Source organism: Pseudorca crassidens, chromosome 6, assembly GCF_039906515.1.
Source record: "Pseudorca crassidens isolate mPseCra1 chromosome 6, mPseCra1.hap1, whole genome shotgun sequence".
NCBI lineage: Eukaryota > Metazoa > Chordata > Mammalia > Artiodactyla > Delphinidae > Pseudorca > Pseudorca crassidens.
This window is the reverse complement of record NC_090301.1, coordinates 65,934,072-65,959,446: the sequence shown is the minus strand read 5'-3', so window position 1 is coordinate 65,959,446 and position 25,375 is coordinate 65,934,072. Positions and strand designations below refer to the sequence as shown.

The 25,375-nt window shown below is 40.5% G+C and overlaps 1 protein-coding gene and 1 long non-coding RNA gene across 4 annotated transcripts in view; both read right to left on the bottom strand.

Annotated features, from left to right (window-relative positions):
- The window catches only part of GALNT3 (polypeptide N-acetylgalactosaminyltransferase 3), a 45,500-nt gene extending 20,872 nt beyond the window's left edge, over positions 1 to 24,628 (bottom strand). Inside the window, exons 1-2 of one of the 3 annotated variants that reach the window (XM_067741679.1) lie at positions 24,142 to 24,628; positions 339 to 962 (exon numbers count right to left, since the gene is read on the bottom strand). In XM_067741679.1, coding sequence (XP_067597780.1) covers positions 339 to 853 — 515 coding nt within the window. In that variant the 5' untranslated portion in view covers positions 854 to 962; positions 24,142 to 24,628. Of the gene's footprint in view, positions 1 to 338; positions 963 to 23,827; positions 24,055 to 24,141 lie in introns of those variants that run through there. The other 2 variants (XM_067741681.1, XM_067741680.1) reach the window with 2 other exon arrangements.
- LOC137226578 (uncharacterized) lies at positions 9,643 to 16,323 on the bottom strand. Its single transcript, XR_010944413.1, has 2 exons — positions 10,392 to 16,323; positions 9,643 to 9,913 (listed from the first exon to the last, which is right to left on the bottom strand). It is a non-coding gene; the product is annotated as an uncharacterized lncRNA (long non-coding RNA).
- Positions 24,629 to 25,375: the final 747 nt, after the last annotated feature.

The window sequence follows — 25,375 nt, the reverse complement described above, 5'->3', positions numbered from 1 at the left end:
CCATAAAATCCACCTCGTATTTCCTCCTAAATGGATGAGAAAACTAAAGCATTTAAGAATAAAGGATTTCCTTGTGGTTCTATAGAGGTCAGATCTAGAATTCAGTTTTCTAATTTCTAAGATGATAATTTTTCACATCTGCAATGCCTCACTAAACATAGATGTAGAAATCTAGCCTCAATAACAATAAGCAAAAAATAATTAAGACAGGTTAAATAAATGGTATTTGTCGATTCTTTGCCTCAAAGTGACTAAAGACCAAGCAACTTCCTTAACTAGTGCCCCTCCCCTGAAAACCCTCCTGATAAACACTAAACAGTGAATATTCTTCAACATACTCAGGAGGTCGAGTGTCTGGTCCAAGATCTCGGTGTAAAGAAATCCTGTCACTTGCAAAAGCATTAAAACAGTGTTTTGCTTCTCCACGTTCTTTTTCCTTCTGCTCTTCAATACTTAAATTGGTTGTCTTGAATGCTTTGCCAGAAGCACCAGGTGCATTAGAATCCTGAGGCGGGCGGTCAAGAATGGGTTTCAGTTCTGCTGCTGTATAATATCCTTGCAAACAGGGTCTCTCACCAGCATCAATGTTTTGCCTGACAGGTGCTCCTATTTGCATTTTTGGCATTGCATCTTTAATATTGTTTACAGCTTCTAGCATTAAATCAAACATCTTGTTTTTGTTTTTCATGTTTCTTTCCATCCTTGATTCCTCTTTGGAATATTGAACACTTACTTCTCTTTGCATTAAAATCAAAAATATTATAAAGAAAAAAACTACTGCACCAAGTTTCCAGAACTTTTTATGGTAATGTCTTTTAAGATGTAGTTTTACTAGTCGTTTTAGGTGAGCCATTCTGACATTAAAAGCTTGTCACTTGACAAATGACAGTTACAGTTTCCTCTGTTACATATATTTTTTATCATAGATTTGCTGGCAAGAAGGTTTCCTTAAATTGCAATACCTATAAACAGAAATGACAGGTTAGTAGCTATTCATTCCTATAGGCATGGTTCACTTCATTCACTCAGCCAACAACTGAACATAAGCTATAAACAATGTACTCTTATGGTTAATAACAATACAAAGATATCTTGCCCTCAAGAAAATTACACTTCTGGAAGAACACAGTTGCTATCATTAACTATAATCTATCGGGGTTATAAAATATTAGAGACTTCTCTCCAGTAAAAAATACATTGTTAACTCTGCCTAATATCTGCCATATAATATGCATAAATGAGTTTTATAAATATATTTTGAGTTTTTTAAAAAAAATCTTAGCTCTGGGGCTTCCCTGGTGGTGCAGTGGGTGGGAATCTGCCTGCCAATGCAGGGGACACGGGTCCGATCCCTGGCCCGGGAAGATTCCCACATGCCACGGAGCAACTAAGCCCGTGTGCCACGACTACTGAGCCTGCGCTCTAGAGCCCGTGCTCTGCAACAAGAGAAGCCACAACAATGAGAAGCCCGCGCACAGAACAAAAACCCAACACAGCCAAAAAAAAAATTAAAACAAATAAATTTATTTTTTAAAAAAATCTTAGCTCAATAACAAAGGGGCTAAAGAACTTCATTAAGCTGATTGTAAAGAAAGGGGTAATCCATAAGAAAGCAAAGGTACACTGACAGGTACTGTCAGGCATACATCTAAAACTGTGGCTTTTAAGAAGTTCACCATCAACCTATGAACTTCAGCTAAATCAATTAAGATGATAAAGCAGTAAACTGGCATTCTCCAAAATCTGCTCACTTGTTAGCACTTGTTGAATATAACAGCTATTTTCAATAACTCACACAAACACACACAAAAAAATAAGAAGAAATAGAAAAAAAATGGCAGTGAGCATCACTTGGAAGTGTCTCTAAAGAGGCAATAGAGATCATTAAGTTATAAAAGCAGTATCTGGTGCAACAAAATGCTGCTTGCAGTTGATCCTAAGAACAGAGCAGCATGTTTACCAAACCCTAGTATGGGACATCAGGAGCAAAAGAGACGAAAAATAAAAGAGGACATTGACTACTGCCTGAATCACAGTGAAGACGGACTTTCTTCATGATGTCTAAAAAAATGTACTGTGAAGGGTTCAGTACATGATTACATACCACGCACCATTATAGTCAGTCAAGTAATTAGCAGAGACAAAAGGGCAAGGAAAATGCCTTTGCTCCCTAACTCTAAACACATTTTAAGAAAAATGTCTATAGGAGTAAAAATTAACACTTTAACTTCTTTTCCAAAGTTATCACTAAATTTAAAATTTAGTGATATTACTAAATTTAAAATAAGAAAACCAAGTTCTGAGATGGATTCTCTGGTCTTTAGCAAAAAATTTGAAGCTGAATAAACAAAATAGGCAGAACTTGAAAACTTAGTTCTACATACTATTTCTAATTGGACTGCTCTATATGTTTTCAGTACAGACTGGATACTTTGGTTCCAACAGAGACCTCATTTATGATGTTTTGCCCATAAAAATGAGATTCCAATATTTCTGAGCTTTGGATGCTTCAAGAGCCTCATGTAAGGATTAAAATGACCTCTTAAGATTTTAACATCATTTTAAGATATAATGTAAGGAGTTTCGGACCACACAATTGCGGTTATATCTTTTCCTACGTGTCAAATGTTGTGCTAGGCTATGGCTATTAAGGTACCTTAAAGGTAAGCTTCAAGGAGCAGAGGTCAGCATGAACGATGGCACTTCAACGGGCAACCACAAAGCAGCGTGATATGATGGAGACTACGAAAGCACATGGAGGATATGAAGAAATGTTAGGGAAAATTTCCCAGCAATGACACCATTGAGCAGAATCCTGACAGATAAGCAATTTTTAGGCTGGTGGACAAGAGAGAGGAGAGGGAATGGTAGATGCAAAGGCATACGGCAAGAAAAGATGTGGTCAATCCTTGGGTACAGCAGAAGTGGAGGGCACAGGCAGGAAAGGGCAGGAGGTGAGGCTGGAAGGTCAGTTAAAGACCAGCTCACACAGTGAATTTGGAATCTACCAATTTTGTCCTGAATGAATAGAATGGAAAGTACTGAATGATTTTAAGGAAGGATCGTAATCATATTTATGTTTTAGAAAAATCACAGGTTCCTCGGCGCCAGTAAAGGTAATGTATACCAAAGAGTTGAGGGAAGCAGGAAGGATGGAGAGGGCTGACTCAAGAGAGTCCAAGAAATGAGATCGAATAGGACTTGGTGAGAGAAAGAGAAGAATGGGAGGTGGATGGGGAGAGTGATGACATTGACAAAGGCAGGGAATATAGGTAGAAAGATTTGGGATGGGATGTTCAATTTTGGTCATGACAAATTTGAGGTGCTGGCAGGGTTTCCAAGGTGAGTTCCCATGAGCAAAAAGATACATAGGACTGAAAATTAGGCAAAAGCTCTGTGCTAAAGATGAACTTTGACAGTCTTGGGGTACAAAAGAGTTCACCTACAGTATATAAAGTAAAGAAGTCCAGAGAAATAGCTACAATTAAGGGTTAGGGGAGGAAAAAAGAGAAACTGGAAAGAAAGAGCAAAAGGAATGAGAAAACAAAACAAAGGAGAATCAAGGGAGAATAGATTGTCAGATAATATATCCATGTCAAGTGGATACAATCTACATCTTACCCTTGAGAGATGTTAATTGTTTGACAGTGGTTGATCTTTAAAAGTAAACTTCACGAGACCTGGTCCAATGGGCTTTAGTGCAAACCAGAAATGAACTTTGGCAGAGAATCCAATAGGCTAGTTGTAGTCATGCCCCCAAGATCCTAGGGCTTAGGATTCAGGACACTTTCAGACTAATGGGGCAACAATGATCTAAGAGGTTCCAGGGAGAAAAGGATGGCCAAAATGTTGAGTTTTCATAGGATAATGGTTCCCCAACTTATGAAATACAACCTGATCACCTTTCTCTCTTCTAATGGCCTACGCACAAATATGATTTCTGCATAAAATATTCATGCTTGGGGCTTCCCTGGCGGCTCAGTGGTTGAGAGTCCACCTGCCGATGCAGGGGACATGGGTTTGTGCCCCGGTCCAGGAAGATCCCACATGTCGCGGAGCGGCTGGGCCTGTGAGCCATGGCCACTGAGCCTGTGTGTCCAGAGTCTGTGCTCCGCAATGGGAGAGGCCACAACAGTGAGAGGCCCGCGTACCACACACACACAAATATATATATATATATATATATATATATATATATATATTCATGCTTGACAACAGATAGATATAAATTAACTTATGTTCATCCCCCTTTCCGTCTCTGAGACAACCATCAAATATCCCCTTCTCCAGTGCTATTTAGTGATACTAAATTTCTTCAGTAGCCAGGATAAGCTAGATTAGGAATTTGAGAAGGAATGAGGTGGTCTCCTTAGAATGTTTTAATAGAACATAGAACAGGAAAGAGTCCTGGGAAAGTATACAGTAGAAGGAGATGACAGAACAAGATCTTTCTCTTTTTTAAAAAATTATTTATTTATTTATTGGCTGCATTGGGTCTTCATTGCTGCGCGAGGGCTTTCTCTAGTTGCAGCAAGCTGGAGCTACTCTTCGTTGTGGTGTGTGGGCTTCTCATTGCAGTGGCTTCTCTTTGTTGCAGAGCACATGCTCTAGGGCATGTGGGCTTCAGTAGTTGTGGTTCGTGGGCTCTAGAGCACAGGCTCAGTAGTTGTGGCTCACGGGCTTAGTTGCTCCGTGGCTTGTGGGATCTTCCTGGACCAGGGGTCGAACCCATGTTCCCTGCATTGGCAGGCAGATTCTTATCCACTGTGCCACCAGGGAAGCCCCAGAGTGAGATCCTTCTACAGTAGTGATGGGTTTTCCAAAACATTTTATGCCAGAAATCATATCTGTGGGTAGGATGGGGAATTGGAAAGAAGGATTGAATTAATGAGGCCAGTGGAAGAGAGTTCTTTTTTAAGGATGCATTATAAACTAGAGGAGTTCATCAATAGGGTAATAATCCTATACTGTGTGCACGTTTATCTATTTAAGCGAGTCACTCAGTTAGGTTTTAGTATAGGATATCTCTAATGAGAGAGTCAAGACAAGCTCATAAAGGACATGAATAGTATCTCCCTTACTCATGGTTGTTTTTTTGGCACTTCACAATGTTGGTGACGTAATGGGTACCCAATAAATGTTTGTTGACTAGAAAAGGGATGAAAGAAGACCAAGCTTTCATTTACTATCAGAAATAGTTAACTTTTGTTAAATGTTGATTAGGTCCCTGATACTTTAACACTTACTACATAAGTTCTCTTTTAGTCTTTCCAACAATCTTGCAAAGTTTATGCTATTCCCATTTTACTGACAAACATTGAGAGCCAAGTAGATTGAGTGCCTTGGCCAAGGTCATTCAGTTTAAGTGGAAGACCAGCATTTCCCCAACTGTATTCCAACTCAGGTCTGATGTAAAATCCTGAGATTTTCACTGAAGTTGTCTGAAGTAAGGTCTTTATAAAGGAGTCAAGAATCGATGCTATAAATGTAAGGAAGTAAGGGGAAAACCTAGGAGAAAAAAACTACAGACAGCCTCACAACACCTCAAGTGAGGTTTTCTGGACAAATGAGTTAAAAAAAAGAAAAAAAAACTATTTTCAGAGCATGTTTTTGGAAATAAAGATCGAGGAGGATGAGACTGTAGATTTTGACAATGGCGGGTGAAGAAACTGAGACTGCTTAGCGGTAGAGTCTACTAAAGTAGGAACATGATGCTTTGCTTTTTTCAGATTATTCCTAAGGGAATAATTTTATTTTATTGATTGCTGATCAGTTGAAGATTCCAACATAGATCCCCCAGGGACTGTGTATGACTTTTCTTTGCTGCTAATGTACAATATCAGCCTTCCATTAATGATAAATTACACTCAACATTAAGCATCTCCATCAGTGGTCTTCAATTCTGGATACACATGAACAGAGAGCTCTTTAAAACTGCAGTGCCTTAGGCCCCATCTCTACAGAATTGGATTTTATTTATTTTTATTATTTATTTATTCGTTTATTTTTGACAATCGTGGCTTTTATTGAGAGGAAGGAACTCCAGCTGTTTGGATCACTATGTATTACTAAAAAGAGACTTTTTAAAACTTTTTCCATAGCTTTACTGAAGTGTACATGATGCACAAGTTGTACATATTTAAAGCATATAATTATTTTTGTTGTTCTAGGGATGAGGTTTAGGCCCTGCTTTTGTTGTTATTTTCAACTCTCCATATAATTCTGAAGGGTGGCAAAGGTTAAGCATCACTGGTTCAGGTAACAGGACTTTGGGCAAAATTAGCACCTGATGAGAAAAGAACTACATCTGGATCTAGAGACTGTCATACAGAGTGAAGTAAGTCAGAAAGAGAAAAACAAATATCGTATATTAATGCATGTATGTGGAACATAGAAAGGTGCTACAGATGAACCGGTTTGCAGGGCAGAAATTGAGTCACAGATGTAGAGAACAAACGTATGGACACCAAGGGGGGAAAGCAGTGGGGGGTGGGGGTGTGATGAATTGGGAGATTGGGATTGACATGTATACACTGATGTGTATAAAATGGATGACTAATAAGAACCTGCTGTATAAAAAATAAATTAAATTAAATTAAAAAAAAAAGAAAAGGACTTCATCTAACCAAAGGCAACCACATTATTAATTTCTAATACTCCAAAGACAGGTTTTCAAAATAAACTCTTGATGTAAACTAAGGAAATTATTTTGACACGGAGGGATAAGATAAAAAATCCAAAGCAAGAATGACACAAGGATTCCTGAAAAGTCTAAGGGATTAACTGCTGATATAAATGAGGCATTGAGGTTATATTCCAAATTATGATGTTGTAAAATCATTTTTAAAATATTTTATTCCCATCATAAACATGGAAAAACTGAGACTCTGAACAATAAAAGACATAATCCAAATTAATTAATTAATGAGATAATCCTAATTAATTAACTAGGATTCTTTATTTCTATTCCTGGGAATAATACCATGTTCCTAGACCACACTACTTGCCAAACTTGAAGACCATATAAAAACAGCAGAAACAGAAAAACAGATACTGTATGCTAACACATATATATGAATCTAAAAAAAATGGTCATGAAGAACCTAGGGGCAGGACGGGAATAAAGACGCAGACCTACTAGAGAATGGACTTGAGGACACGGGGAGGGGGAAGGGTAAGCTGGGACAAAGAGTGTCCCAGAGAGTGGCATGGACATATATACACTACCAAATGTAAAATAGATAGCTAGTGGGAAGCAGCAGCATAGCACAGGGAGATCAGCTCCGTGCTTTGTGACCACCTAGAGGGGTGGGATAGGGAGGGTGGGAGGAAGGGAGACGCAAGGGGGAAGAGATATGGGGACATATGTATATGTATAGCTGATTCACTTTGTTATAAAGCAGAAACTAACACATCATTGTAAAGCAATTATACTCCAATAAAGATGTTAAAAAAAAAAAAGAAGAAAAACAGCCAGTGAAACGAAATTAATCTCTCCAAAACCAACTTCTAACTGGATTATTAAGTTTGGGAATTAAAAGACTCAGCACAACAGCAAGCTCAGGATATTTGCACATTAGAAATGTTGTATTTGCACATTAGAAATGATTAGCAGACAAAGGGTTTGTTCTTCTTGTACTCTTTCTAAAATCTTTAAACATGCCTATCCGAAATGGTCAATTGCTAATTATAAAAGATCACATTCGCAGAAGAAGAGAAGGGAATACCATGAAATCGTTTTTTAAAACTAGAAAAAAAAAATTAAAATTCAGAGATTTTCTAAATTCCAAATCCCTATAAATGTCTAAAGTTAGAAAAAAATTAAAATTCAGAGAACTTCTGGTCTTAAAAAATATTAATCTATACCTTAGTATATATGTATACATTACAAAAAGGCATTAATAATAAATAAAGATACCCACAAAATGATACTTTGAAAGGTTAAAACAATATGCACAATTCTAACAGTCTGTGAGACTGGGTTAAAATCAATGAATTGTTCTCAGGAGTAAAAATATGCTTCCATCTGAACAGAAAAAAACCAAAATCTCATAAGCTAAAATAATATAACTACAAAACTGTGCTTCCAGGTATCTGGACCATGGCTTCTTAAACTATGATGTGGCAATAAATCATCTGGGGATATTGTTTAAATGAATATTCAGGTGGGAAAACATCAAGATAAGATCCATCATCCATCATTATAGTCATGAGTGTCCTTCCACATGAAAAAGCACACACTGCAAGATTAGTTGTTAGTTTAATTTTAAAATTCCACCTAAAAAAATCTTCTAAAGCAGTGAAATGTAGAACTTCATAACTGCACATGAGAGTAACATTTAATAAAATAAGCGGACAGTGGTTCTTTCCATTTCTTGTTTCTGTGTTTGTGACAATAAACATTTACAACTCCAGGGATTTAAGGTCTGGTTCCAGTTGAATTTAATTGGCACAAAGCCTAATTGTTATGTGAAACTTACTTACAACTTGAGTTAAAGCATGCTGTAAAGACTTAAGAATAACTACACAAAGCAAGAAATTACAAAATTACACCCTCAAATCACAGTGTAGATTAACAAAAGTACACTACTGTGAATTAATACTCATTGGATCTTTCCCATGTATTATCATCTGGATTTTCTAACTGAATTTAAAAACAAAACAAAACAAAACTTGCCTTGATAATAAACCCTTAAGTACTTGGGCAGAAATTTTAAGTGCCCCTCATCTGCTGGTGAAAACGTTAGGGAATTGAGGAGTGGTAGGAAGTCATTTCTGTTTGTATTTATTGATGGGATCAAATTTCATGGTGATTTGCTACTGTGGTTTGTTAGTTTTCATTATGTTTTAGTCCACGTTCACATTCTCGCCAACAATTCTGAGAGGAAGTAACTTCCGGATGTATGACAAGTGACAGACACTGATGCAAAGCAAACCACATTGAGAAAGCCGCACGCAGCGGACATACCTCAAAGATCTCAGGTAAAGATCAAGCAAAGCTGCTCTGGGTGGCTGGAAAATGCCACCAGCAGCCAACTAAATGCATGAAATTGTCATAAAGTAGGATGACTTTTGTCATAAAGTAGGACGACTTCTGAACCTAGGTATCTTCAGGTTATGAGACAAAAAGCCTAGGGACAGATTTGACTTCCAGCAACTGTAAGGCACAGGTTAATAAGGAAAAGGGCATGGTCTGACATCCAGCTTCTCAGCCACACCTGGTCAGATAAATATCTCCATTAACTTTATCTTAGGTGAAACGTTGTAGACAGGATCTTGATTTGTGGACAAGGCAATCTATCTTTACAGTTTGGAAGAAACAAGTAATTACAGAGCTACACTTACCCATGGGGGTAACAGGGTAAGTGGGGAGGGAGGCTCACATGCTATCTCCTGCCACATCTGCACCTATGAATGAATTTCACATAACATATAAAAGATATACTATATTATTTATGGCATGCTAGAGGGTAGAGGAATTTTTCCTCTACTGGAGTGATTCCAGGGGTTCCACAGATTGTCCACTTAACTGATTTTTCCCCCAGGCAGAAGCACTGCATTTTGAAAGATCTGTCCGTCTAACTATTTACCTTGAAACATAGTTGATGGCTTTGGATTAGTAAGGAGACAGAAACTACATAGTGATTTGAACAAGGAAAGTTTTATCTATCATTAAGAGAGGACTGGAGTAACAGGGAATTGGCTAGTAAGAGTTAACAAGAATGCTAAAGAACACAGGCGTGGTAGATATAAGGGGCAACCACCACCCCTAAGGCTGAGATGAAGGCCCAAGGAAGAACCATCCCTTCTTGAGGGCTGAGATCCAGAGATCTTAATGGAGATGGCAGAGCACTGGCTCCCTGATGGTGGAAGAGTCACAGAGATGCCTCACTGGTGATACTCCCTCTGGATCCTGGAAGAAGCCATTCAGAGAGAGGTGTCAAACCCTGGAACTTGCTAGGTGCTGAGGAAAACTGCTGGCTGCTGATGGAGTTGGAAAGCTGTCCTCTGTAGGAGTCTAGTGCACTTTCATGTGCATCTTGGGCCAGTGTAGCTCCAGGCTGGTACCTGAGATAAAAGCTGGGCAGCGGGCTCCCTAGACACCCAGTGCTGTGGGGCTCCCAGTGTGTACATGCATAGGGCTAAAGAAAGAGTATGGGGAATGGTGATCTCGGCTGGGAATAGGTCCATGATGTCTGTGGCTGCAGCCAGTACACAAATCAATCTCTGGAGAAAGTGCAGGGGGCAAGGAGGTGCCAACTCCAGAGAAAGCTGTGCCATGCAGTTACCTAGCACTGGGGAAAACCATGTGGGGCAGTAGAGGAAAAGTATGCCCAGCAAGAACCTGGCTAGTGAGCCACCCTGAAACCAGGAAGAGAAGCTCCTTCTACCTTCAGTGTCCCTCCAGTGTTGTCTACTGAAAAGGCTCAGGAGAAATATTTACAGGGCCCAGCTCCATCATTACAAGCAGGCAAACAGAATGACTTTGGAGCTGAGAGAAAATAAATTGATAAGCAGCACAGTCTGCCCTTTTGATGACTCAGCCTCTCTGCCACACATCTGAACTCCTGGACAATAACAAAGTAATTGTTATTTACTATCTCCTGCCACATGTACACCTATGAATGAATTTATATTCCGCCTAACAAGACGCAAGCATCCTTCTCACCAGTGAAGGGGAGACCTCAAAATGAGGAGACACAGAGCGCCAACAGCCATTGCATCCATTGTTGTGACTATGTGAATTACTTCTCAGATTCTGTCACAATCCCACCTAATATTCTGTCACCTAAAGACTAAATTGTAACCTCTAACAACTTCTATGTAATATTTTTTTAAAAAGAAAGTGGGGGGACTTCCTTGGTGGTCCAGTGGTTAAGAATCCACCTGCCAATGCAGGGGACATGGGTTCAAGCCCTGGTTCGGGAAGATCCCACATGCCGCGGAGCAACTAAGTCCGTGCACCAAATCCGTGCACCACAACTTCTGAGTCCACGCTCTAGAGCCCGTGAACTGCAACTACTGAAGCCTGCATGCCTAAAGCATGTGCTCACAACAAGAGAAGCCACCGCAATGAGAAGCCCGTGCACTGCAATGAAGAGTAGCCCCTGCTCGCCACAACTAGAGAAAGCCTGCGTGCAGCAACGAAGACCCAGTGCAGCCAAAAAAATTAAAAAAATAAAATAAAATGGGAAGGAAAGAATAAAATTAGTAGCATATACAAATAAACACATACATATAAAAAGCAAAGGAAAAATGTGCAAAGCTACTACAATCCTCATTTATCTAATTGGCCGCAAGGCCATAACTGATATTTATGTCTTCCTTCTTCCACTACCCATTCTGAATTTACCCTGTCCTCAGGCATTCCATGCTGTTGATGTGGGCAGAAAAGGCAAATCCATATCCAGAATATTTGTCTGTTTTAATGAGGAAAAATCTGCTCCCTCAATATGATGGAAAATGTCATATCTAAACAACCTGCCACCCAGTGGCTGGCTGGTGCTTGTAGGCACTCCATGTTGGCTTCTCATTGACTAGGAGGAACTCAGCAGTAGTGCTAGCAAGGTCAACCTTAGAAAGAAGAAGTCCACGTTGCTTAACCCATGCACACATAGCCTCCACTTCTGCCACCATGGCCACTATTCATGGGCTCACTGAATAAGCATTGGAGTGGCTGGGAGAAAGGCTGACTGACATCCACAGAGTGTGTAATTTTGCCCACTTGATTATTAAGAGCAGTAGATGTCTTATGGTAGGCATTAAGATGGGACATGAATTTCTTCAGGGTCTACTCTTTTTGAAAGGTCCATCCTCATACCTCTTCCTCAAAATTCCTTGTCACCAATCTTCCAACCCTGTTCCTCCCAAGTCCCTGACCACACAGTCAAACCATTAGGAACTGCCCATGGCCCATTATATATCTTTACTTCTGGCCCTCTCTCATTCCAGATATTGTATACAAATCCTATCTACTATTCAAAATTCTGCTGACTGGGAGAATTTTCCTTCTCCACTGTCCTTCACGATTACTCATGAGTAGGACTGTAGTGTTGCAGCCGTCCACTCTTGAATGGTACCAGAATAACCTGTAGACTCCTCTGTAAACCAGGCTTGAGGTTTTCTTCTTCTATCAACTAGACTAAGGAAATCCTCAAGAGGCCAAAGGCATGGGTTGGAGGAAAAGAGGCAATACAGCAGGAGTTGCTATCAAAGGAGTCTGAGTCATTTGCTTGTACAACTTACTTGTACTTTCCAGAGCTGCCCAAGCTCTGCCTCTTACATACTACTGGGGCCCAGGGCAGGCCTCCCCCAAAATATGCCTCAATGGCATACATCCAATGCAAGAAGGACACTTTGACCTTCCTGTCTCCCAGAAAGCAGGAAATAAATCTCTCATGTGAACGGCACACTCCCTGCATCTGGAGGTAGAAGGACAACTTTATCGCCAGAGACAGGGAATTTGGGGCCAAGAAGCTTGTATTTAAAAAAAAAAAAAGCACTTTGTTACTTCTTTAATTTACTACTCCAAGCCCAAACTCTGTTTAGATTCTTCACTAAGCACCCAAAGCCTAAGTTTCTTTGTCCTGTCAATTCCTCACAAATTTATTGTTCGTCTAAAAAGTATAAAAGCTGCCTGCTCTGGCCACTTCTTAGGTCCCATTTGCTATGAGAGCTTCATGCACACAAATTAAAATGTGTTTCTTTTATTCCTGTTAATCTCTCTTGTGTCAGTTTTATTATTAGTCCAGCCACAGAACTCAAGAGGAGTAGAGGGGGATATTTCCCCCTCCCCAACAATACCATGTCCACTTGTTGGTAGACTGCTGCTGGGCATGGCCAACCTTGTGGCCAGGTAGGTCAGACAACACCCAGTTAAAGATGAGAAGCCCGGTCCACATGATAAACTGACACCCCATGGTCATGTGTTCAGGATCTACCTGGTAGCAAGCCAAAAGCAGTTTGTCAAAGGGTGAATAGTTAGCTGAAGAAGTCAGAGATTTTCTTCAATATCTCAGAGATCTGCATTGTGATTCTGCTATTGGTTCTAGCCAGAGGCTCTGTGCAGAATCCCTATTTGCTACAGACACTTAGAGAATCATTGAATCTGCTATATCTTAAAGCCAAATTGGTAGCACAGCATGCACTGTGTCCTGGACTTGCTGCACAGCCTTCTCTTGCTCTGATCATCATTCAAAACCAGCAGTCCTATGGGTTACTCTGTAGATAGGTTGAAGGGGCATGTTCAAATGTAGTATACGTCACTTCCAAAATCCAAAAGGGCCTTTTGAGCATAGGGACCACTGAATATCCAGAAATGTTACTGAAGTTCTCTTGAATTTTTGTGGGGCTGGATTATTACCCTTTGGTTCTCATATGCTTTACTAAGCTATCTAAAGTACTTGCTACTTTCTGCTCATTGGATACAATCAACATGATATCATCAATAGTAGGGCAGTGTGATGTTTTGTGGAACGTTGGGATGATTAAGATTTCTAGAACAGAAGAACTAACCTGACCCTGAGGCAAAACTGTGACAATATATGGTTGGCCCTGCTAAATAAAAGCAAATTGCTTTTAAAGAGGGGATATATGTATACGTGTAACTGATTCACTTTTTGTTGCAGCAGAAACTAACACAACATTGTAAAGCAACTGTACTCCAATAATAATTAATTTTTAAAAAAGGCAAATTGCTTTTGGTAGTCCTGGTAAATTCATAAAGTCAATAGCCGCACACCAAAAGCCCGGGGCTGTGTTGATTTGATCAAGTAAAGACGTTGTATCTGGGTCAGCAACTACAGTTGATCCTTGGACAACATGGCTTTGAACTACATGAGTCCACTTACACGTGTATTTTTTCAATAGTAAATACTAGAGTATTATGTGATCTGAGTTTGGCTGAATCTGCAGATGCAGAGCTGCCAATACAGAGAAACTACATAGTTGGAGGGCCGACTATAAATTATATTCAGGTTTTCAACTGCTCGGAGGGTTGGTGCCCCTAATCCCCACATTGTTCAAAGGTTAGCTGTATAGTATTTGGAATCGGCCAATGATTAGGTTTATGATAGTCCAGTCATTCTCTAAGATCCATCCAACTTCTATACAGGCCAAATAAGTGAGGTAAATGGAGACATGACAAACATCACAAGTCCTATTTCAAATCTTTGATGGTGGCATTAATCTCATCAATTCCCTCCAGGATACGGCATTACTTCTGATCTACTGTCTTAGAAGGGAGAAGTTCTAAGGTCTTCCACTTAGCTCTCCTTCCACAATGGTCCTAGATCCATAGTTTAGAGAGCAAATATAGGGATTCTGCCAATTATCTTGTATGTCTATTCCAATTATACTTTAAGAAACTGGGGAAATAAGCACAGAGTGGATCTTCTGACCACCTGGGCACACTGTGAGTCAGGCTTGAGCTAAGACTCCGTCTATTCCTTGGCCACTCTAAATCCCCATTTTGACTAGTGGGCCACAAGGATACTTTGGGGCCTCAGGAATAAAGTATGAAAGTTCTGATTATTTCCTTTTCCCCAAAGTGCAATCTAACAAATGGCTACAGGTCCCTTTGGGGAAGGCTTAAAGGAGGGTTTATGGTGTATGCTTGAGGCAGTGATGCAGTGCTCTTGCTCAAGGGGAACAGGCCTCCACTTCAATCAAATGACTCTGGATCTGTGAACTGACTTGGGTTTGGAAACTGGATGAAAGGTCATGACTCTCAACTGTGGCAACTAAAGTCAACTTTTTTGCTACCAGATCTAGAATTTTTCCTGTTATATACACGAAGTGACACTGGAGACTGCCATCTATTTCATTTCATTCATTACCTGCCACGAGAAGTCTGCTGATGAATTTACCTTAGACTTTACCCACAGAACCATCTGTGGGCCAACGCCTTCTGATTACACCTATGTCCCTGCTTTCCATTATTGTACAGGTAACCTACTTCATCTGTGCTGGTTAAGTGCTGCCACTTGGTTTCTGCTACTATGGGATCCCACCACCTCCGCTGAAATCAGGGAGCCAATTTTCAATGGGCTACCAAGGAGAGCAGCTACAGAATTTTTTCACCAGTGCAGGGGTTCCCTCATTGTTTTTTCTCAATACTTTAATGACGGAAGTGTGTACTGGGCCTTGTCATGGAATATAGGTAGAAGATGGGTGTACAAGTTGCATACAATAAATCTAGTCAAACATTCCTTTTTTGAAGGAGTCCCAAAACTCACAAGTAGTAGACAATGTCTGTCCACTCATTCTCCTTTTGAGGCCTCATAGCATTAAGGGATACGGGAGCAGGGGAGTAAGATTGCTTGCTCAAATTGCTATCACTTTGCATTCACCTTTCTATAGGTTTATGCACAGCTCATTGAGTAAATGCTCATTCTCCACCTCTCAACTTGCATTCCCCTCTAGAAAGTGTCAGCAAACTTTCTGTAAAGAGCCAAATAGTAAATATTTTTTGCTCTGTGGGCCATATGGTCTCTATTGCAACTGCTCAACTCTATTTTTGTGGTGCAAAAGCAGCTATAGACAATACATAAATGAAAAGGCATAGCTGGTTCTAACAAAATTTTGTTTACAAAAACAGGTAGTAGACTGAATTTGGCCCAAGGGCTGTAGTTGCCAATCCCCCAGTCTAGAAATTCAAAAAGACTCCCATCTCAACATTTATATATTTCCCTTACTTATCCCTTCTCCATTAGCTGTCACATCCCCAGATATAAAAGAACAAAATATATTCTCCACAAATCCATAACATTATTTTTTTATTTATGCACAAAAGCAATGTCTGCCTTTAAGATTAGGGTAGACATGTGCCTAATTTGAAGCACACAATATCCTGCCACTGACCCAGTTACCATCTGAAATTTCTGCATTACCCACTCCTCATGGTTAAAGTATGAAAAGACCCTTTTAATATATGTTTCAGTTGGAAATAAACCAATGTCAGGCTAAACTTTAATTTTTCTTTCAACAGCTGGCCTCAAGTAGGATAATTTTCATCAGGACCATACCTAGACAATTACCACACTGAGGCCTATGAGACACATGCTGAATGCCAAGCTCCACACAGGGAAGGGAGGGGTACCTAATTCTGTGGGATTTGTACTTAATTCTTTAGGCAAAGGGGAGAGGCCTTAATGGATTTTAAGCAGGGTGATGACCTAATCAGAACTGAAATTTAGAATGACTGTTCTTGAAGCTGTGCTGAATATGGAATTTTTTTCCTCAGGGGAGGGGGGTGGGGAGACCAGAGAGGAGGCTAGAGGCGATTAGGAAGCTATTAAGAGCAATCTAGGTGAGAGAGGAGTAGAAGGGGTGTGGAGGCTTGGGATATGCCAAGTTAAAAACAAAGAAGCAACTTTATATGCTGATATGGTGTTAACTCCACAATAATTAAATGAAAAAAAAAAGCAAGATTTATTTGCATTTCAAAAACAGAGAAAATATATATTGTTTTTGTTTAAAGAAAAAAAAAAAAAAAAAGCATTGGTTGCCTCCAGAGAGGAAAACAGTGAATCAGAGGGCAGCAAGGAAAGGAAAAGGGCTACTGGGGCTGGGGGTGGGGGTGGGGGTGGGGGGGGGGTTCCATACATATTAGGGAGTAAATAAACTCCAGAAGTCAATGTATCTAAGAAATACGAACTCCGTCAGAAATGTCAGCAAAGAAAAATCCCAAACAATTGCTGTGGAACAGGACTAGAAAGCAATAGTCCAAATAGAAACAAGAGGACAGAGAGTTCCAGGAAGGGACCCGTAAATCTGATAGGTCTGATTATGTGGAAAAATCTTACTGAGAAAGGGTTGGATTATATAGAAATAGAAATTCATACATGGAAAAACTAGGCACATTCTCTTTTCTTAAGTGAGTTTATTATTAACTCCACGATTTTAAAAAATTCTACAAGTAAGGAACCATGTTCATAATACACGTGCTTGGCTCAGCAGTGAACAAGATTTACATAATAATAAATACATACTAAAATGCAAACGAAATGTGAGAATTATACTGCGACATCTATTGGGAAGTCAAGAAAGGGAGGGCAAAGGGTATGTGTGTGAAAAAGCTTAATATTTATCTACCATAATGGACAGTCAGTAGGTAATGTCAAATATTGATACATTAAGAAATAGCAGTATAAACATATTATTTCAAAAGGTAAATATGGAGAGAAACATCTAAAAGAGGTGAAAGTGGTTGCCTTTACACAGCAGGACTGGGGGAGATGAGGGTTGAGTGGATTTCTGTTGCTGTTGTAAAATGTTTAATAGTCTTACTTAATTTTATTTACATATAAGTCAGGGGGAAGTACAGGATTTGGAATGAGACTGCTTAGATTTGAATCTTGGCTCTGACATTTCACTAGCCTTGTAGATAGAGGCAAATTACTTACTCTTTCAATTTTCCTATCTCTAAAGTAGAGGAAAAATAATATGCACCTCATAGAGCAGCTTTGAAAATTAAATGATTAATTCATGTAAGTTGCTTAAAATATGCCTGGCACATAACTGCTCAGTAGTAAAACAGTAATTAGGGACTAATACTTATTAAGACAATAAATATTAACTACTGTTACTTGATAAAAATATAAAGGTGTTAATAACTAAAATCTATTTTTTAAACATATGAGCCACATATTAAATTCTGCTCCTTTTGTGAGGAAACTTTTTTTTTTTTAAGTTAATACTCCCAGGTACTAAGTAGGACTTTATTTCTTTAGGTTACAATCTTCACTTTAATCCATAGTTGGAAGGGGGAGAAGACCCATGAAAAATTCCAGTCATAGTAAGAGCTTAAATTGGAATCTGAAGATAAATTTTAGTTAGATTGGCCAAAACGGGAGGAAAGACAGCTCCAGGAAAGAGAGAGAGGCAGGAGGAACTTGGCAATAAAAAAAATGGCTAATAGAACTAGAACAGAGAGTGATGATGCGAGAGGTGTGCTCTGGGCAGGAACTAAATCATGCCAGGCCTTTAGGCCACGTTAAGGAGTTTGACTTATCCTGTTAAGCAGGGGGTAACAAGACCAAATATTTTGAGAAGATCCCTCTGGGTGCAGTGTGAAGAATCAATTAGAAAGATTCATATAGGCAACAGGGAGGACCTTGCGAAAGTCCAGGCAAAAGATGATGGTAGTGCTAGGAATAGAGAAAAGTAAATGGATTTGAGAAATATTAATTAAGAGGTAAAACTGACAGAACTTGGAGAAGGGAGACTCCTAGGAAGGAATCTTTTGCCTTTTTTTTTGGTCTAGTCTAATTAAATTATATTCTTCAGGTAAAAGCTGACCTCCTAAACTTCTCACCAATACTAATGTACTCAATTGTAGAATATTTGCAAATAAAAGCGTAAGACATTTCAATCACAAAGTTAACTTTTCACTTCTAAATGGTAAAATCCAGATCTTGGAACAGAGGCGCAGAAATAACATCACAAAGGAATGAGATGGAAATAACAGCAACCTAAATTAAATAGCCTAATTAATTAAGTACAGTGAAACAAGTTTCCTACTTCCCAGTTTCTGCAGTTGCTGTCCATAAAAAAGGCAAATATACTGCTGCCCAATGCCTCTCCCCTTCCTGTGCCACTTTTACTCTAATATTTTTACTCTACAATAGTCTTAGAGGAAAGAGAAATTTTACATGCTCCGCAAATAATCTACAAGTTGTGTGTGTGTACACAGGTGAAAAAGCAGACTGTATTATATCACATATGTAAGTCACATGATAAAAGGATACCTCACCCAGCTCAGGTGTATGTGGAGGAATGTTGGTTGGGTTGTGCAGTGTCCTCAATGAGGTGAGACCTCAGTTGACTCTTAAGAACTGGAAAAAGTTATAGAAATAAAGATAAGAGGAAAGGAGCTCTCAGCGGTGGAGAGTAACAATAGAAAAAAACAACGAAATCTGTTGCCGGAATAAAAAATTTTGGTTTACGGAGTATAAATCCGTAGTTAAACAAGGGTCATATACTGTGGGACCATTTTAAGGGCCATAGGTTCTCTATTCTGTGAGCTATGAAAAGTCACTACGTGACTTGAAGTAGAGGAGAGAGAAGTTCAGGTTTACATTTTTAAAGAGATCCATCACCTCAGGGGTTCTGCTGAGGATGGATTCAAGCTTAATACTATCCACTGAGATATCAGGTAGCAGGTGACCGTGGTACCAAAGTCAAAAGTTGATGAAACCCTGAACTAGGGCAGTAGAAGTAGGAGAGGAATTTGTGAAAATAGGTGGAAAACCTTGAGCAGATCCGGTGATCTGATAGTTGTAGAAGTTAAGAAAAGAGTAAAAAATGACCTCTGGATTTCTGGCATGATACCTGGATGGTAGTACAGATCCATTACCCATTCTCCAACATCCCAGGAGCCTAATGTGTTTCAAAATTCAGAATATTTTGGATGTTAGAAAGGAGGTATCATTTACACGCCCAATATAACAGTGTACCCCCCAGCAGGGCCTGGGACAGTACCATGTAATCAAACACAGAACTATTTCTGCAGTAAGACACATCCTCCAAGCAGAGTAGATAATAAATAGCTTCCTGACAGTTCTCGCAGGTTTTACAGCAAATGCATTCAAGTTTTGCTGAAAACTGAGTTAACCAAAAAAATTTTTGCTATCAGAGATTTTTTGGTTTTGGAATTGTGGATAAGAAACGGTAAATGTACTAATACTCATAAATAAAATACAGGAAGTAAAACATTGTTTTTTGTTGTGGTTGTTGCTGTTTTGATGCGATAGAGTTTCTGGTTTACAAATGTAAAATCTCAGGTAATTATGACATCTTAAAGATGTCCAGCAGGCAACGGGATAGATGAGATGAGCAAACTAGTTTGGGCAGTTTGAAACAATTATAGGGAAAAAAGTGTAGCTGGGAAAATAATCTCTATTTAGTGCCAAAAAATATGAGCCCAACCTAGAGAATGACTGAAGGAGACTTCATCTAATTGCCAGTAGTCACTAATGACCTAGAATTCAGAGCCCTACTTGTCTCTGCTTTGCCATAAGTTAATGCACTTTGGTCTTTTGCCTTTGCTGGCATTGATTTGAATTAATTGTTGCTATTGGCAGTATATTAATTGTGTTAAGATTACCCAAATCATATAAAACTAATTATTCTGATACTAACTAGATGCATAATTAGATAGGTGATTGAAAATACTTCCTTCTCAATTTTATAATCATAAAAGATCTGGCATACCAAATGTATTTTTACACTTTATGGACCAGAAAATTGAATATGTCTGAAGATGATTTGGGCATTGATCATTTCCAAAATATTAAATACATCAATATTTTCTTTTGGAGAAAAATTCTTTTTACCAGGAATCTGAAGGCATGTTAAAATTAAAAGCTTCTATGGAAGGCGTAATCATCCAATCAGAGCTTCCAAGCCTACATCCCTACAGGTCCTAGGGATCTAATTTCTTAATTTCTCAATCTTTTTTGGGGGGTGAGTGGTATGATTCCCACAATATGTCTCATATTTGTCTCATTGTGAAAGCAAAATATATATTAACAAACTACAAACCAAGTAATAAACTTGCCTGTTTAATGATTTTTTTCAGACTCCACCCAGCATTATAACTCACCCATAAAATTTAGAACTTATAATAGAGCTGGACAGAATTTTTTCTCTCTCAAACTTTCACTTGATAATATTTGGTATTATCAAGATTATACTTGGTAACTTCAATAGTTACCATCAAAATCCCTTCAGAAAAACCTTTTCAGTTTTTTCTATCCCCAAAATACTACAGTATGCTGAGAAGCCATTTAAGATACAATAATGTACAATAAGATTTCACACAGTTCTTAATGTTTGAGAGCTTTAGTCTAGCACCAGATCCTAGAGTCTCAAGCCCTCCAAGAAATGTTTAATAAGGATTATAGTATAATTTTATATATTTTTAAAAGTATGGTTTGATTTTCTATTCTGTGAATGCATGGGTGTGTGTGTGTGTGTGTGTGTGTGTGCGTGTGTAAGACACAGTAAACTGGTAGAAAAATCAGCCTTAAAAAAAATGTAAATTCAATAGGATACCGCTATTTTTATTGTAGGTTCCAGCCCATTGTGGTCAGAAAATCGATGAAAATCAATGTAGTGTTTTAAGACCAACGTTTTTTAAAAGTAAATAATAGAGAACATCCATGCTGTAGGATTAAGTATTGTTTTGTAAACCTTGTTTCATTTATATGTACACATACTTGAGTGTATTGTGTTGAGGAATAGAATGCATTTCTAAGGATTGCAGTCCAAAACAAAAAACAGTTTAAAAAACACTGATGTTAAGGAAGTGTGCTTGCCAACCAAAAATCTAGAGTGTTGCAAATGGAAGGATGACCCTGGGTTGCTGCCTCATAAAATATATTTTAAGCCAATATAATAAAAGATTAGAAGACTAAATTATGTTGTCCGAGTTGACTCAAAAAATTAACTGTGGCTCTGAAATACCAAGAAAGGATTAAAAATCTCAGTCCACATGGCAGCTTCAATACACATGTGATCCACAATGACAGGAGAAGAATTATGGCCTCAATCTCCCTGGAGTCAGGCATCATCTGGACAAGTAGAAGTTAGGGTAAATCAGAGCTGGACAAAGAACAATTGACTATTCTGTAATTACAAAGGCCTTACAAACTATATGAGACACAACAAGGTAAAAATCTTATGATAAATGAGAATGTAGGTGGTGAAAAGTACAGATAACATGAGTCGTGAGTCAAGCCACTCAAATAATAATGCCATGTCTACCACTAACTTGCTGGGTGAACTGAAGTTAGAATCTCTCTCTCAGCTTCAGGTTATCACAAACTGGATGGGTTGACTAGACATCCAAAGTGAGAAGGGGATCCTAAGAATGCTAGGGCTAGAAGAGATTCCTGATTTAATTCCTCATTATCTTAATCTAGGGGAGTATTATTTTTCCTATTTTACAGATAGTTTAACTGAGACACCCTGTTACTCTAGCTAATGCAAATATGTTACATTTCTCCCTAAAATTAAGGGTAAAGATAATCTAATAACATCTGGCCCAATAATCAGTGAAGATTAAATTAATACCCTACACTCAGAGAGCAATACCTACATCTAATTTTTAAATAGTATTTAGCACATATATCTCTCCATATGGAGACACGATTAAGAGGACAGGTGAGGCTCTTTTAAGAAAAACAGAAAGCACTGGTTAAAGGTATCATAAATAATTATGTCCTCTTGTGCTGCGGTTGACTTTTTAACTTTGCACCTTTTAAAAAAACAACTATATGTGTTTCCTACAGCATTTTATGTTAAGTGTGCAATTTAAAATATATTTTTTAAAATTAGCAAAGATAGAACTAAACAAATATAGGCAGTGAGATTGCCATTTATTATTAAAATTTCTATGTAAAAATGTTAGTTAAAGCATTGCAAAAAGAAAGATGCTTGGTACAAACTCTTCAGAATGTTTTAACTAATATGTATGCTAGACTTCAGATATTAAAAGTTAAATTTAAAGAAGTCTATTTGTAGGGTATGACTTTAACCTCATGTATTTTAGACAGAAACTCAAAGAAAAATTTATACAGTAAAAGAAGCAACAGATTTTCCCACAACCAGAAATTCTCAAATAAATCAATTTTTAACAATACAATTTGAATTTAAATGTCTTCATTATGTAGTATAACTTTTACAGCAAGTTATGTTCACTTAATAAGGTTTTCTGGAAGCCAGAGAAATTGGTAACTCCTTGGAGTTCTAAAAACAGAAATAGTTATTTGATAAATTTGAAGTGAGGTGTTTGGGTGAATATTTGAGAGAGAAGGAAGTGCTTTGATGGGCTTTGAAAGAAAAGGAAATAAAGTCTAAGGTAAGCACCAGTTTCACCCTCAATTCTTAGGCTTCAGAAAAGCCTAATTAGGCAGGGAAAGGAATTGGGCCTGGCACACCCAGGTTCAGACGTGGCAGGTTCCTGAAACAAAGTTTTTTTGAACCTTTGACTCATATGCCACAGGCAGACCAAAGCCGCGATAGGCAGGTCGTTTAGTCAACAGGTCCTTCAACGCGATGGTGTGCGGTTGGTGAGTGGCAGTTAGATTTCCTCCTGCCACGAAGAAAATAACTTCTCGATCAAACCGGAAAGTGGGCGCAGCTCTGGCTTAGGGAGCGCACCCGGAAAAGTACAGAGACCAGAAAAAAAAAAAAAAAAGAGAGAGAGAGAGAGAGAAGGATGTCCGCGTCCCGACCGCAGAGCGCCTTCCAAACCACTCGGAAACCATTTGAACGGCTCGGGCGGCCGCGGTTTCCAGCCTAGGACGGTCTGGGGTCCGGCTGGGAAAGTTGCCGGGCCAAGCCGTGCCCTTCTCGTCGCGGGTTCGCCCCTCCGGCCCCCGCACCGGGGCGGCAGGAGACCAGCAACCTGTGAGCCCGAGAGGAGCCCGCAGCCTCGCGCCCGGCCCTGCCCCTCCCACCCCCCACTAGGCCACCCTCGCAGGGACCAGCTCGGGGCCCCCAGGACTTCGGCCCGGGTCCGGCTCTTCTGAAGCCTCCTTACAGAGACCGACAGGGGGCACTGCGAGTGACAGGCAGGACAGGGCAACCCCCGGAGCGCCACCTCCTCCCCGGTCTCGGGAGTCCCTTTCGGCCTCTCCCGAGGGCCAACTGAAACATCGCTCTCGAGACCATCTCCAACCGGCCACCGGGACCTTCCTCGTCTCTCCGCCAAGTGAGCCCCCGCGTCTGTCCTCCCCCCCGCCCCCCCACACACACCTCCGACGCTGCCCAGGGGCAACGGGTCCCCCGCCCCGACCCGAGCGCCGGCCCGCCGAGTTACCTGGCGGGTGGGCAGGGCAAGGCGGCGGGAAGCGGCGGCCGGGCGGGCGCTGGACGTGGGCCGGGCGCCAGGTGCAGGTGGCGGCGGCGGCGGCGGCTCCGGTGGCTGTAGCTACAGTTGCCGATTAGTCCAGCTCCTCCTCCGCCGCCGCCTCCTGCCTTCCCGCGGGGCCTCCGGCGTTGCCAGGGAGAGGCCGAACCGAGGCTCGGCTTCCTCTCGGAGTCTCCCAGGTGAGCTCCAGCCTGCGACGTCGGCAGGGGCGAGGCCCCCGTCCCGCGCGTGCGCGCCAGCCTCCCGCCCCGCCCAAGCCCTACCTGAGCGCTCCAGGTGAGGACCGAGGACTGCGCGCGGGGCAAGGGCGCCGTCCCTGCCCGGGCGCGGCCGCTGCGCGGCTCCTCTCTCCGCGGGAGGCGAGGCTGGTTCTCGGCGCGAGGCGAGTCTCAGCCCGTCTGCCCTGGGGAGTCCTGCTCTGACCTGGTGGTAGGGGTCACCTTGTAACCAGAACACGGTCTGCGTCCTTAGGGAACCAGAGAGTCTAGATTTCCCTCACACACACTTCTCTTCCTCTGCGTTTTGCCAAAATGAAGGGGTGCGCTGCCCGGAGATCCGGGGGCCCCGTGCCTCCGAGGACCACCTCATGACGGCAGCAGTGGTTGGCTCGTAGGGTTTCCACGAGCAGGGTTCAGCAGCGTCTGTCACCACTTAGGTTCGTGAGCTATTGGGTGAGCCTCCTTCCCATGCAGTCTTGATTTCATCACTTGACTCACTTCAGCGCAGCTAGTGGTTTCCGTTTCTGCAAGCGCGCGCTCTGGTAGGGGCGCCTCACGTCCAAAGGAGGAGCCTCCCTCTTCCAAAGAAGAGCCTCTGGTATTTGGCAGAGCCTCGCGAATTTGGGGCGCACCACCCCTTCCTGAGTTGCTATCGAAAGGCAAACCAATTCCCAGATGAGAGGGAAAGCAGCGACAATAGAGAAAAACCCGCTGTTCTTGTTTGAAAAGACACTGTGGTTTCCTAGAGAGGGCTTGCTTCTCCTGGTGGTGTGCTTAAACCCAACATCTATTGGCAAGGTGAGAACGCAGACTCTAGGGAGATGGTGGGGTTTGCCGTTGTTTCTAAGACAAAAAAAAAATTTAATTCCTTTCTGTTTGTCTTCCTTCTGCTGTTCTGAACAAACATTGACACACTCGAAACCAGGACTTAAAATGACCTTTCTACTTTCCTATGAACTTATTCATTTATTTGGCTCTATCTTCAATGTTCACAGGAATATAAATATGAAAAGAGCTGCAGATGTTTTAGTGGCATGCTTAATTACATGTTGGCAGATTGTCCATAAAGTTTGCCTGTGGCCTTCCTCCTGTATTTTGACACATACTCTTATGGTTCCCATTTATTGGTATATTAGTGTTATGTGTGACCGGTTAGTACAGTATCAACAGGTGTAGCTTTAGGACTCAGCTAGTCTGACATTGGTTTTAGCATCCACAGTACTATTTTATATTACACTCATGAATTGGATTTAAAACTTTAGTTAGTTGTTTGTTTTGT